Raw genomic sequence first — 15,205 nt, forward strand, 5'->3', positions numbered from 1 at the left:
AAACACTGTTTAAAAACACCAATAGGATCCAATAGCAAAAAACAAACAGGAAACTATCGATTGTAAATTGGCCGAAACTTTTGACAAACAGCAAAGAAATCTAAAAACATTTTTTAACAAACATTATTAACATATTATTTATAGATTTGGTAGCTCTCTGTAAACTAATGTTAAGAAATGTAGATATTGCATATTTGCCATTGGTGAATTGTACCTTAGTAGCAAGGAATTAACTCCTTTGTGTCAAGTAGTAATTAATGATTTCTCTTAGAATATTTCTTAGAATAACAACATTATAAAATGTCCTCTCAGTGGCATTCATTTCACAAAAACATTCCATAAAAGGTACAAAGAATCAAGGCCGAACTCTTCTGTTGGCAGAACATAACTTAATTAGTGCTTTTGTTGTTCCAGGAATTCACTCAAAGTTGTATGTACAGTACAAACAGCATAAGTTATCTTCTTATTTAACTTAAAATTCTTTATGCAGAGTGTTTCAGCGGTAATGATCTGTATTTACACATTATTTACAATATTCAGGCGCAAACGATGACTGCCAGGAAGTCTCAAAGACAAGGCTAGGAGGCTTTCTCTCATGCTTCACGTGCATTCTGTTTTTGTCTCATTCTGTATCTTGTCCATGTTGTTGTTGTTGTTGTATTTATATTGAATGTTATGGCGATTGTTCTGTTCTTAAGTTGAATACAGACCTGGGTCGAAATACTATTTGAATTCATTTCAAATACTAATCTGGACTTGGTTGATCTAGGATTGAACAAAGGACTGGTCCCAAATATTCCAAACCCTGCCCACCTGATGCTCCAGGCAGACTGGAGCCAACCATGTGACCCAGGTGTGGATGAGCGTCCTACATTCAAACGTGTCTTGTGTTACAATCTAGTAAGTTTGTAAGTGCTAAGACCATGCGTTAGTTCTGGTTTGACCCACTACAACCCACTATGTTGCTGACAACTACTGTAGAAGCCAGCCAATCAGCAGGCAAGACGTGTCCTCAGTGCCGAGTTATGTAAGAAAAATATCCATGAATATGGTCTGTGCCAATACTCTAATGTCGTACCAAACTCCCATCAAACATATTGCATTCACTGAGGTCATGTGACAAAGAGCAGCAGCCTGGGTTGAAGTTGGGGCCGCCACCATCAAAGTGGGCGAATGTGGTGGGCGTGAGGGGGTTCAATCTAGGTCCATCTAGGTCCAAGGTGAAAGAGAGTCAATGTGTTGTGTGAGTCAGTCACAACACACACACCCAGAGGCCAGGTTGGGACATGCCATGTGCGTGTGTTTGCGTAGGTTCTGTGTGTCATGCCCTTAGGAACCACTGGTTCCTCTTCTCCATTTGAGTTTGTGTATCTAACTGTATGATCTTTGATATGACCCATACAGCCTACTACTTTGAGTTTCTATAGTGTGTGTGAATCTCAGAATATAGTAACTGTTAATACCAGAGGTTAAAGCCAGGCTCAGCAAGATGACAATGGACCCCAAAAAAGTGTCCTTGGCCCCCCCAGAGATGGGGTAGGAGAGACAGCATTGTGTTCAGGGCCTGGGGGGTTATTGTACTTGCACGCCATGACATCAAGCCGTAAAAATTGAGGGGAGTTGAGTAGCTGGTTATTAAATCCTCTCTGACGATTTACGTCACTGATTCTATCTTTTAGACCCACTCGTATTGGCAAACATTCTGTCTCCATGGTGATCTGTTCAATCTTTGATTTGCTGCTTGTATATAGGTCCAAAATAAGCATCTGTCCGACGGGCAAACAGCACAGTAAGGCTTTGGATTGGTGGTTAGAAAAACATTCACCTTTGAAAATAAATCCATATTTCCATCTCTAGTTGTGGAGTCTTACTAAGTACTAATCTGGTTTGTGCTGAGGTAGGGGTTTAAACAACTTATTTACTAGTTAAATATAGTAATAAATTTCCACCTCACACAGACTATAAATATCTGTATATATATATATATATATATATATATATATATATATATATATTAAATATGTGTATATATATATACATATACAGTATAAATAAATACATTCATGTAATGATGTGTTTGAGGATGTGTGTGTGTGTGGGTGTGTTTGTGTGGTCACAAATCTCATCTCTCTGGGTTTGGTTCAAAGGTCAAATAAAGGTTAGGGTGACTGGCTCAAAATGAGCGGAGACACTAATATTAATAATCATTATCATTATAATCATTATTATTATTATACTTTTATAGAAATAACTGTATGTACACAGAATATATAAATACAGAATATATTCCTCTTAAAGTGTTATCTATTTGAAATGTCCATAATCTTCTAATGAGCAGCAGCAAAGATGGCCCCTGAATGTTTGGGGGCCGAGAGGGAGGGGTCAAGTGTTGATGTTGCCATGACGATGGCGGCCCCTGTGACCCCGGGAAGGAGGGGTGGCGGTCAGGGGGTCGTCTGCTGCAGCTGTCGGTGTGGCGACCCCGTCACAAGACTGCAGCCTGATCCCTTGTTTACAGAGAGGAGAGAGAGAGAGAGAGAGAGAGAGAGAGAGAGAGAGAGAGAGAGAGAGAGAGAGAGAGAGAGAGAGAGAGAGAGAGAGAGAGAGGGTGTAAAGGGAGAGCAGAGAGGGGGTGGAGGTGGGCCGGGCCCTCCAGCCTTTAGTCTGTGAAAGGAGAAACAAAACAGAAGAAGGGAATCTGTTAGTCAAGTAGCTTTCTCTTGTATTCTACAAGCTAAACACAGACACTAGTAAAAACGTGCACATACAAACATCTGCCTGAATACTTTCCCTTGAGTAGACTACAAGAGATTGTAGAGTATGCGTGTGTGTGTGTGTGTTTGATTTATGAGTGTGGAATGATGTTAGGCAGAGGGTAAGGTCAAACAGTGTATCCCGTACTCTGTTACCAAGTAAGGAACAAGTGCTCTACAGCAAGGGGGTAATGTGTGTGTCTTCGTTGGTAGACAGGGTTAGTGGCAGGTGCATTCACAGCAGGGGAAAAACAGACTGGCATTTAGCACTATGTAGTTCACTGAGAGGAGACTCCAATGACGACAAACAGAGAGAGCCATAATAGGACTGAAACACACATAAACTCGCACACACACGCGAGCACATTCACACACAGAGTTTCTGCCCTGACCCTTGTCCCTGTGTACTTGTTTGGGAGGTTTCATTTGCATGCAGGCCTTACATGGTGGCGGAAGTCTTAGTAAGTTCCCTCTCCACCCCCTTCCACACACACACACGCATACATACAGACACTCTATGCTTCCCTCCCCACACTTAAAAAAAGAAGAAAACAAGAGTTGTTTTCACAAAGCTGGATGTGATAGTCACCCTCTTAAACAAACCACCAATTCAGAGCCATCAGCCATCAGCCCTCAGCGCTCACAAACACAGACACGCTAACCCCCCCCCCCCCCCCACACACACACACACACTCTCTCCCCCATACACACAAACAGAAATGCCACCCTTCTTTCTCTCGCCCGTAAACACACACATGCGCAGTACTCCTCTCTCTCTCCCACATACACAGGGTAAACATTAGAGGAGCATTAGAGGCTCCCACTGCAGTGTTACTAAAACGATGCCACAGATGCGTATTGTTACCATTAGATTCAAAGTAATACAACTGTTTTGTATTCACATCGAGCTTCATCCATCTTCCTATGTCTGGGAAACACACACCTGAACAACAGGCAAATTAGCTTCTTCATTTCACATGCCAATCACATTAAGAAGGCAGACCCATTTCTATGGACGCCTTTGTAAGTAAGTAAGTAAGACTTTATTTATATAGCACTTTTCATACAAGAATTGCAGCTCAAAGTGCTTTACATAAAATCAACAACTAGCCGCACTCTATCTGCGGTCTCTCGAATCCATCTTAGATCCGAGCTGCCACTTGCAGTTTCTAATTCTGGTGTAAACCAGTAAACTGCTGGGGGGACACATCATAACACCTGACCTCATACTACACCACTTCTCCTCAAAAGGAGCCATGACACCGAATCCATCAGGAGGCACCAATCTCACCATAACAGGACAGGATCATAACAGCGTACCTAACAGAGCACCAGACTTGGAATATGCAACCTCGCCCAAAGAACCTGCTCACAGGCCAGAGGTGTTATGCCCTCAGGTGTGTGTGTGTGTGTGCTGCTGAGAAGATTTCACAACAGTAGCTAGAATTTCACACTCACAATTAGGCTAAAGACAGCTCAGTCTATCATCCTATAGGGGGGGTTCTGGGAGGCCGGGGTGTGTTTGTGCGCATGTGGGAGATATGGGGCGGCAACATATTCAACCTAAAAGAGAGGGGCTGGAATGTGGTTAGGTCAGGTGTTGTAAGGATGAATGATACCTGCTGGGAATCACCCAGCACACAAACATACACACACACACACTCAGCATTAGTGCCAACTCTCAGCTGACACAGTCTTGCACACTGCTAATCTAACACACAGCAGACAGGGGGGACGACAGGGGGAGGGGGGGGGGGGTAGGAGGGAGAGGCAATGAACCTCTTGGCTGACTGCTGTCCCTTGCACACACACACACAGACACACATGCCTACCCCTCCCTAAGACCCATCAGTATTCATTATATATTTGTGTCTCACAGGCTAAATATAACCCTGCTACATTCAAGAAGGGAACACTGTATCACATTCACAAATAGACACCCACAACACCCGACAGATGAGCTCCAATAGTTGAAGAGTTGAGTAAACATATGCTAGTGTTGCTGGCTGAAGTATCTCACTCTGGTCATACTGAAAGGCCAACGAGGAGTCTACAACGTTCCTGAACATGGTTTCCCTAAACATGGTTTATCTGGCAAGCCTGTCTGTCCAGCTAGCCTGGGAGGCGGCTGGAGGGGGTTCATCTCCGGCTTGTTTTCTCTTTGAAGAGTCAACTTTCTTATAGGCGTTTATGTACAAATCAACAAAGATGAGACTAAAAAACAACAACACTCAGTTTTGTTTACATTCCTTACATGCCAACCTCTTTCTTGTCTGTCCCCATGTTTGAGGACGTTCAGCCTGCTAGCAGGACTGGGCTAGTCTAAACTTCACTAGGCTAGGCTGTGTTGAGGCTAGGCTGTGTTGGGGGTGGCTATGTTGGACTAGGCTGTGTTGGGGACTAGGCTGTGTTGGGCTAGGCTGTGATGGACTAGGCTGTGTTGGACTAGGCTGTGTTGAGGCTAGGCTGTGTTGGGGCTAGGCTGTGTTGGGGGTGGCTATGTTGGACTAGGCTGTGTTGGACTAGGCTGTGTTGGGCTAGGCTGTGATGGACTAGGCTGTGTTGGACTAGGCTGTGTTGAGGCTAGGCTGTGTTGGGGCTAGGCTGTGTTGGACTAGGCTGTGTTGGACTAGGCTGTGTTGAGGCTAGGCTGTGTTGGACTAGGCTGTGTCGGGGCTAGGCTGTGTTGGGGCTAGGCTGTGTTGGACTAGGCTGTGTCGGGGCTAGGCTGTGTTGGGGCTAGGCTGTGTTGGACTAGGCTGTGTTGGGGCTAGGCTGTGTTGGGGCTAGGCTGTGTTGGGACTAGGCTGTGTTGGGGCTAGGCTGTGTTGGACTAGGCTGTGTTGGACTAGGCTGTGTTGGACTAGGCTGTGTCGGGGCTAGGCTGTGTTGGGGCTAGGCTGTGTTGGACTAGGCTGTGTCGGGGCTAGGCTGTGTTGGGGCTAGGCTGTGTTGGACTAGGCTGTGTTGGGGCTAGGCTGTGTTGGGGCTAGGCTGTGTTGGACTAGGCTGTGTTGGACTAGGCTGTGTTGAGGCTAGGCTGTGTTGGACTAGGCTGTGTTGGGACTAGGCTGTGTTGGACTAGGCTGTGTTGGACTAGGCTGTGTTGGACTAGGCAATTCTAAACGGTCAGATTAGGCTAAGTGTAGAGATAGGCTTGGCCGTGCCTGAGGTTTGACCTGTAACCCCTCACTACACCTTCTTTTCGCACCTATTTCAAGATGTACAATCCCCCCCCCGCCCCCCCCCCCCCCCCAAACACACACATGCACACACACTCAAGAGAGAAATGGGTTAATTTAAAATCATGTTACATGGTGAGCAATTACATGCAGGCCACCTGTCATTACACAAGGCACATGTTCATATTGGTTTTTAAATTGAATTTTTACCTTGCCCGTACTGATCCACCCAACCCCCAACACACACAAACACACACACCCGCAAGGGACTTAACTTCATCACAAATGGCCGAGATAATCCAACATCACACTAATCTAGCTATTTCTATGAAGGGTATGTGTGTGTGTACTTGTGTGTAATAGAGTGAGAGTGAGTGTAAGGAATACCAGACGGGGTTGGGTCCAAGCACAGAGCGCAGATTTAATTAGAATGGTCGGACAGGCAATAATTGGTACACGGGTAGACATGGCAATACAGGTGATACAAAACGGAGAATTAGAAAACTAGGTCAGGAACAGTACACACATATTTGAGAGAGAGAGAGAGAGAGAGAGAGAGAGAGAGAGAGAGAGAGAGAGAGAGAGAGAGAGAGAGAGAGAGAGAGAGAGAGAGAGAGAGAGAGAGAGAGAGAGAGAGAGAGAGAGAAAATAAAGAGCATTATTACCTACAATATTTAGCAAGGGTAATAAAGTTGCTTTTCCTCTGATATTTTGAGAAGTCAGGAGTCCTACCTGGACTCCCTGTTTGGACAGGTACGTTACTGGCGTGTGTGATTGTGCCACAGTTTACACACCTTCAATCTGCCTCACACCTGTCTGTATATGTGGGCATACGCGTGTGTGAATTCCCTTTAACTCTAAACAAAACAAGCTGCTCAACAATGTGTAATCCTCCTTAACTCTGCTAGATGGTCGGGAACGTTGACAGTCTATTTGTCAGGGAACATCCCGGCCTAGTTCCTCACTACAGTAACACATGGGGGGGGTTACTTTATATAAGGCAGACAGAGACAGAGGTAAGGGGAGCACAGTCTCATAGAGAATAAGATCTGTTCAGTCAGCTTAGGGGTGCAATTCCTCCAAATATTCCTTACCATGTACTTTTATCAACAACAGTTTAGCTGTCTGATTGAGGTCTATTAAAGACCTTTCAACGAGTTGGTCATTCTAGGAATTGAACAGGTTGATTACCTGTTCAGTTATCTTACTCATTAGATGAATCTGTAAGCGATCCAACAGCCCAGCCAATCAGAGACCAGCCAGACATTACATGAATGTAGTTGACAAAACAGGAAGCATTCTAGAGAGAGAAGGGGAGAGAGTGCCGAGAGAGATAGGGAGAGTGTCTGCAAGTGACATTTGATTTGGTTTCTCGCCCCCCCCTCCCCTCCCCCACCCCTCTCTGCCTCTCTCTCTCTCTGTGTGTGGCAGATGGCTTTCGGTCATTAGGGTATTGTCGCTGCCTCTAAAGGGCCAGATAACCAGTGAGCACTGCTTGGAGGGGCAGGTGCAAGACCCTGGCCCCACCATCTGCTGACACAAACATACACACACTGAGAAAAGGTAGCAAGGGGAAATGGGAGGGGGAATGGAGCTCTATCAGAGCTCCAAAATAAATACAAATTAAACATAGAGAGAGTGAGTCAGTCCATCCCTCCACCCCCCCACCCCCCCCCACCCTCCTCCTCCTCATCCAGCTCAAACATGTATCCACTCCAGACACAGAGACGGGGACTTGAGAGGGACAAGTGAAGGGGGAACAGAAAGAGAGCGTCGAGAGGGACGAGAGAGGGGGGAAAGCAAGGCAGAATAGGTATGGGGACGGGAGGGGCGAGAAGGGTTAGGGTTAGAGGTGAGAAGGGGTGACGGACAGAGACATGGGCCGGCGGGTAGACCATCTGTAGCATGCGGCTCTATACCCTTTGAATTGTGAGCGTCAGGTCGGTGGGCTCCAGTGTTAGCCTCCTCACAGCGACGTCCATAGGCCCTCTGGACACACGCACACAAAGCTGGGTCAAAGGTCAGACAACTGAACCGGGGCCATGCTTTGAAAGTTAAGCAGAGACCCCACCGCCCCACTCCCACCAGACTGACTGTGGTCGTCCCACCATCTCCCATCCCTCCGCTCTTTCCCAACGCGCCTGCGGCAGGAAGCCAAACAACAACAACAAAAAACAGACAACAAAAACAGCATTCAGACACAGGCTCCGAGAGAACATGAAGCCACACAAGCAGGGCTGGCACTTCCTCATTCATAAATCGTGCGTGGAAGTCCTATGCAAATACTATTACGCACACTGCTTTCCCAAACAGACACACAAACACACGGCCTTGAAGCAGGATACCAGAGCCATGTCCTTGGTGTGCGTGTGTAAAGAGATCTCAAGGTTTATCTCTGCTGAGTGTGTTTGTCAAAGGAGTAGCCGGCAGAGCGGTGTTCCCTCTCCGACACACACACACACACACACACACACACACAGTAAAAGGGTTGACTCAAGCTCAGATAATTTGCATTCCAAATCCACCGGTCACAAATTAATGTGAACATGGGGAATGCGGAGTACGACCCACCCAGTGGTGTTGAGATGAGAATGTAGAAAAAACCAGTCACTTTTCTAGTAAACACACACACACACACACAAACTGTTTAAGCCTCTCTCTGTGTGGTTCTTTTACTGATTAGAGTGTTGGTGAGAGGCAGTCCTGCCAGCATTCCTCATTTAGCCAGAGTATTGGTCTGTTCCGGAAACACAGCTCCATGTTCTTTCTCCCAGGCGGATCTTTTGTTTTTCAGGAATGCCGCAAATAACCTAGATGTCCATGGCCAACTCTTACCGAACAAACACCGCTCCCAATACCCCTTTATCTTCATCTTCTCGCCCTCCACCCCCCTCCTCCTCACTGACTGTGGTCTGTTCTGTCATGTTGAAAAGCAAAATAACATGTCACTCCTCCCACTCCACTCCTCCTCCCTTCCCCTCTCCCTTCTCTTCTCCTCTTCCGTAGCCTACAGCCATGACTTTCTGTCGAACTGAATATATGGAACGGTACAATGGCATATAGAATAGAATATCTTTATTATATACGGTATATTTCTACCATACCTGTAGCCTATTCCCGGATGTGCCCTCTAACTCTCACAAATACACCATTCGATATCTTAAACATACTTGCTGAGACACTTTTGAGAAAGAGAGGAGGGAGAGGGAGGTGTTAATGTATGTGCGTGCATACAGGTTACGGTTTTAGTTTATTGTTTTCCTCATCATAGTAAAAGGAATCCTTCCTCCTCTACCCTCACCTCCCCCCACACCCATCAGAGCAAGTTGGCAAAACAAGCTAGCTTTCACCTCTCCCAACAACCTTTGCACCACGCCTGCATTCCTGCCCTGAACCCAGTACCTGACTACAGATAAACAACTTGTTGTTGTGGCCTGGGGAGCTGAATATTGGCTGCATCCTGCCCACTGTCTGTCTGCTTTGCTGAGCCATCAGCCCTCTACAGAAGCCAAACCACCAACAATAAATCTAGCTCTCTTTCTCCATGCAGGCTTATCATAGGGTTAAACTAATACAGGGCTTGTGATATTTTATTTTGCAACGTCTAACATAAATCTGGGTTTCTACATTTCCACTACTTGTTATACAAGAAGTGGCTGATGCCTACTCGCAGAACCAGGTGAAAGGGGATATTTTCAAGATCAGGATCTCGTATTATGTAAAAGGAATGCAGCGCGTGGAGAAAACACCTTTATCTTCTTCAATCTACGACATTTAAATGGCACGATAGGCTACTTAAATGAATACTTCTCATTTTACAGCCTATCTGCGACAAGTGAGATCCAAATGCGTAAGCGTAAGCCTGTCTACGTAAACAGGCACCCATGTGTACAGTGAACAACGTAGTCGCTTCGTCAGGAATAATAACTGCGTCACATAGGATTCAGAACATCCGTCAATTTACACAACCTATCAAGTTATTCATGCGTATTTCCCACTGTAGTTGGCAGCCTTGAGTTTACCGAAGAGCTTTAGGCTGCCTGGGAGTGACGCGTCGTAATCCAGTACAAACACCACTACCAGGCTACTGTAAATGTCACTCTTCCAACTTTGCTTTAATGTTTTTCAAGATAGGTGAAAGACAATTACAAGAAGCCACGAATAACCTAATATCAAACTGGGTTCGTTTTGAAAATGTTGGTTAAATCATGTAGCCTATATTATTTTATTATCACTAGAGAGCATATATTGTGGTACAGTATAGCGCAGCGTACACAAACAGCTGTTCTGTACCTCGTCAGCACCATTCAGTTAGTATGCTACAAAGCTCAGTTTCACTGCCAATCGATTCGCTAGTTAACCGTCCACGCACACACAACTAAAATGCTGGGTTAGGTTTGCATTTCACGCTGCGGCAACATGTCAACCACACAGCCACTGCCCATTCCACAAGATAGCAGGCTATTCTCCGCTAAACCGACTGTTTATCACAGTAGACGGACAAGACACATACCAGCATACTAATTAGTGGGATTTCTTTGTTGAAGATTATTATTAGTATATATAATTGTTCGCAGTACACCGCATACCTCTGAACACAACTGCATAACTACACAGCAGAGACGCACAGCCTCCATGAATGAAAAGTCTACATGAATGAATGAACTCTTGATAAGCATGCAAACGAGAGATATTTATATAGAGAGAGAGAGAGACAGTGGGAGAGATAGTGAGAGAAAGAGAGAGAAAGGGGGGGTTGTGGAGTTTGGGGGGGGGGGGGGATCTACTGAGAAAAGACGTTGCCCTGACTCACCTTTCACTGCTGTGGCAGTCTCCTTGAAGCCGAGGCTGGCATAAGGGCTGGTGTTGAACCCGTTCATGCCCCCTTTACACCCACAGGCTGTCTTGTACCTCAGCAGTCCCTCACAGCCTGATAGGCTACAGCCCGCCAAGCTTCCCTCCATCAAGTTCAAGGCTATGTAGTTAAGTCCGTTCTGGAAGCCTGCCGACGTCTCCCTGCACATGGGGCTGCCTCCACTACCGCCCTCCTCGTCCGAACCCTCGGAGTTCCGTACGGGCCGGAACATGTTCTCCACAGATGCGGAGCTGTGGCGCTTGGACTCGTGGGCGAAGGATGGACAGACAGGTGTGACGGTAGTGGTGGAAGAAAAGGTCTCTGAGCTGTGCCGCCTGCGGCCTTGGGGGTCGGCTTTTATCACCTTGGCCCCCCGGTCTGGGTCCAGCGAGGGGGGAATGGAGAGAGACGAGCCCCCCAGGAGGAAGGCTACCTCTGGGACAGGGGGGACGGCCCCCACAGTCTCGCTACCCAGGCTCAGTCTCTGGACACAGGCGGTGGGGCTGGTGGGGAGGGGGGGGGCGTCTTTGGCGAGTAGAGGGGCAGAAGGGGGTGGAATGGGTCTGAAGGTCATCTCAGTGTAGTCATCTTTCACTGGGGCCGACAGACAAACCTCCACCCTCCTCTCTTCCTTCGCCTCTCCGTCTCTTCTTCCGCTCTCCTCCTCCTCTTCTCCCGCCTCCTCCGTTCCGGGCAGACCCTGGCGGTGGGGCGGGGAGGTGGAACCCCCGAGTCCGACTCCGCTGACGGCGGCACCGGGGAGAGGCGGGGACTTTCCCAGCGGGGGGACGGGGCTGCCCGTCGTCACGGCAACGGGCGCACACTTCAACCGCTCGGCGCAGCTGCCGCCGAAGTCTATGTTGACGTACTCCCCGGGGCTCCTGGGCTCCGAGGGGAGGGGGTGCTCGCTCATACAGGGCAGGGTACGGAGAGACTCCAGCGCCAGACGAGTGGGCCGGTTGACCCTCCCCCTGAGGACCAGCCCCCCCTGTGCCCAGCCCCCGGCTCGGAGTGGGGAGGGAGCCGAGGAGGAAGGCGAGGGAGGCGCAGGGGAGCCGGCTCCGGCCTTCCCGGGCGAGAGGGGGCAGTAGTTGGACTCCTCCTGGATGCTCTGCCCCTGCAAACTCATCAGCACGTACTGGTCGGTGTCGGTCTCCCCGCAGCGCTGCGCTTGGAAGGGTCGGGGCAGGGGGCTCACCCCGTAGGGGTGCTTGTGGGCGAGGGGAGCCGTGTCACTCAGGAGGTAGTCTGGGGGGGTGACGGAGACCAGGTGGTCTACAGGAGACATGTTATGGTAGTCTCCATTGGTTAGCTTCCCGTCAGAGTTCTCCACAGACATCTTTGCCCCACACCACATCCTCATGTAGCCACTGTCCTCCAAGGACTGGCTGCCAGGGGATTCAGTCCTGGGCCCTGGCCCAGCAGGAGAGGGGTGAGAGCGGGGGTTGAGGATCTGCTTGGGGGCCGACACACACATGGGGCTCATAGGCATGTAGGTGGGGTCTCTGGCCCCCAGGGTTTGGGGTGCTACGCCAGGCGTCATGGGCATGTACCCGCTGTCTCCAAGGTGACCGTTGGAGCCGATCTGGACGTCGCCGTAGTCCTCTCGATAGGTCACTTTTGGAGAGGCGGTGTGAGACCTGCGACCTGATTGGCTGCCATTGGTGTAAGTGGCCCTCATAAGCGTGTATTCATCCAGGGATGCAGAAGAGATCTGGGGCGCCATTCTCTGTTGGCGTGGGGTAGTCAGAGAGTATGTGCGCTTCCGGTAGGCCTTGTCCAGCTCCGACAGCCGGCGGTAACCACCATGGCTCCGTTCCATCACCATGTAACCGTGGAGACCAGTGGGGTCACGGGAGGGGGGCGTGTCGGCGCTCATGGACTCGGGGGTGTTGCTGCGCAGCGTGAGCCGGAGATCCCGGATGTCTGACGGACTGGAGCCATACTCCTCGCACGAGAGGAACCCTGCATCGCTGGGGGAGGGGGAGGCACAACAGCTGCTGGGCCGGGGGGTGCCGCTGTCCCTGCTGTCCCCACAGGAGGAGAGGCTGGCTGGTCTGGAGGTGGCCGGGCCTGGGGGGGACGAGTTGGACAGTGGCATGGACATGGACTTACTGTGCTGCAGGGTGGAGGAATCGAACGTCCGGCTGGGACGGGCTGTGATGGTGTTGGACCGCCCAAGCAGCGTTCGGTGTACCCCGGGGCTCAAAGGGCTCCCATTAACAGACATTGGCCGCGTCATGGTGCCGTCTCCCTCACTGGCCGTGCGAAACCGACAAGAGGAGAATTTACTCACGGGGGAAGTCGCAGCCGTACTGTCCGTGCGCGAGCGGCGAATGAGTCCCGTCTGACTCGGGGGGAGATTGTTGAGGTGCCGGCGCGTAGGCACGGAGATAGGGTTGGTGCTTGAAGATTGGCTCTTGCTGCGCGGCCGGAATTCCGAGAGCTCTTTCATGGCTTTCATAGCCTCGAGGATGGTCTCGTGAATGTTTTGAGCCACTACCGAGTCATCAGCCTGCATCCAGAGCTCTCCGGGGCCCGTTGCTGCCGACCTGCCGACCTCGATGAAAAAGAAGCTGTCAGAGTGGCCGCACCTCCGTATGTTCATCAGCTGCAGGCTGACTGACGCCACCTCGGAGTTGAGTTTGACGAAGCTAATAGTCCGGCTGGATAAACACAGCCTGTACACCCCGGTGAGATTCCTGCTCTGTCCAAGCCCTTTGGACTTGAGGTTTACCTGCCAGACCTCCTTGTAAGCGGCAGTAACCGGCGTAATCATCCCGTAGTTTGCCTCATCAAACCCCACCAACGAGGAGGCAGAATTAGAAGCGGAGCCGTCGTACACTTTTCCCTCGCTCATTAAATCCGTTAAGACTCGATACCAGTTTTCCTGTTCTTGGTCGTTTTCCGCCGCCAGTGCAAAATATTCGTCCTTGGTGTAAAGGGCGATGAGGTGTTTGTGTTTTGCGTCCGCTCTCTTGTTTATATTGAGGCAAGAGTCCAAAGGAATAACCCTCTTTGGCGCCGACTTGCTTTTCCATTTCTTCTCGCTCTCATAGTACTCCAGCCGGGCAGAAAATCCCTCGCTCGGCTCTCTCAGTACGAAGTATCGCTTATGTCCATGTTTCTGCTTCTTGAGGTATCCAGATTTTTTTATATTGTTGTTAGTATTTGCGTTATTGGATAGCAATTGTCCTCCAGTGTTTGGCGGACTTGCCATTCTTCAAATACAACTCTCAATTGTCGTTACTTGTTATGTCCTCACTTCTCAGACGTTCCAAGTTAAACTTCAATTTAGTCCGTGTCTGTCTATGGCTCCGTATCACTCCCGGAGTCGGTTGCGCGTTCGACTTCTAAAGCAGTTGAACTGTAAATAACACGCATCGCTAAGTGACCGAGAGTCAGAAGAGAAACAACATGTGACGTTCCACACATCCAGCTTTGGTTACAAAAAAAGACGGGGGTGGAGAGAAAATACACACGCTGGTCTGGACATTGGGCGGTGCTCATTCGACTCATTGGTGGGAAGGACTGAATGATAGTGAAACGACCCTGTTAGAAGAAAAAGCCATCCTGCACTCACTCTGCCCTCTTCCGTCTCGCCCGGTATACTGTTCGGCATGTTTCCTATTGGTTATTACGCCGGTATTCAGCTGACTACCTTCATTTTTTGTCCCATTTATTAAAATGTGCAATGTGTGTTTGTTGGTAATTTGATGACAAAACTTAATAGTGGGTAAACGGAGTAGGCTAATCGTCGTTGACATATTTTACATGTTTCAGTGGTATAGCATATACCCTACAGTGAATAACTGCTGATATTATAGTGGTAGTAGGCTTATTAGCTAGACTTAGTAACCTACCAAGCCGTCTAGTCGCAGTATCCTATTATTAATTCATAAAGAGGCCTTATGGAAACATAAGAGCTGGCACCGCTGCGGCTCACAAGGGGAGGGTGGCAGCAGCGGCAAGAGCTATTTTCTGGGAAGCCTCCATTCACCACACCCGGAGGTAAACAAGCATCACCTAGATGCTTGATGCATCTTAGATGCAGCTCTCTAAAAGCACCCGGGGCTGCCTATGACGCAGGGCAACGCGATATTCCCTTTGCGTCGTTGACCAGCATACCCTACATCCATACATCCGCTTGGGATGGCTTATGCTCTTATAATAGGGAATGCCGTATCAATCCATTCCCGCTTACAAAACCCCATCACCCTTATACGCTCGGCGTCATTAGTTGGAGCTCAGTCATACAATTTTAAATTGTCAGCAACTGGGCGAGTGAGAGAGAAAAGTAAAAGCGCTCGACAGTCGTTACGTAACGTGCGCGCCCACTGGTCTATTTATACTGCACTCGGGAACCCATCAGTAAAGCAATGGTGCCTCTAGCGTTTCCGACTACTGTATCTGTA

The 15,205-nt window shown here is 49.0% G+C and overlaps 1 protein-coding gene across 1 annotated transcript; it reads right to left on the reverse strand.

The window, feature by feature from the left end:
- Positions 1-1,992: 1,992 nt before the first annotated feature.
- On the reverse strand, positions 1,993-14,208 carry irs2b (insulin receptor substrate 2b). The gene is made up of 2 exons (XM_067257522.1): positions 10,749-14,208; positions 1,993-2,664 (listed from the first exon to the last, which is right to left on the reverse strand). The coding sequence occupies exons 1-2, from the start codon at positions 14,008-14,010 to the stop codon at positions 2,660-2,662; spliced, it is 3,267 nt and encodes a 1,088-aa protein (XP_067113623.1). The 5' UTR covers positions 14,011-14,208; the 3' UTR covers positions 1,993-2,659.
- Between the last annotated feature and the right edge of the window lie 997 nt (positions 14,209-15,205).

Source organism: Osmerus mordax, chromosome 2, assembly GCF_038355195.1.
Source record: "Osmerus mordax isolate fOsmMor3 chromosome 2, fOsmMor3.pri, whole genome shotgun sequence".
Taxonomy (NCBI): Eukaryota; Metazoa; Chordata; class Actinopteri; order Osmeriformes; family Osmeridae; genus Osmerus; species Osmerus mordax.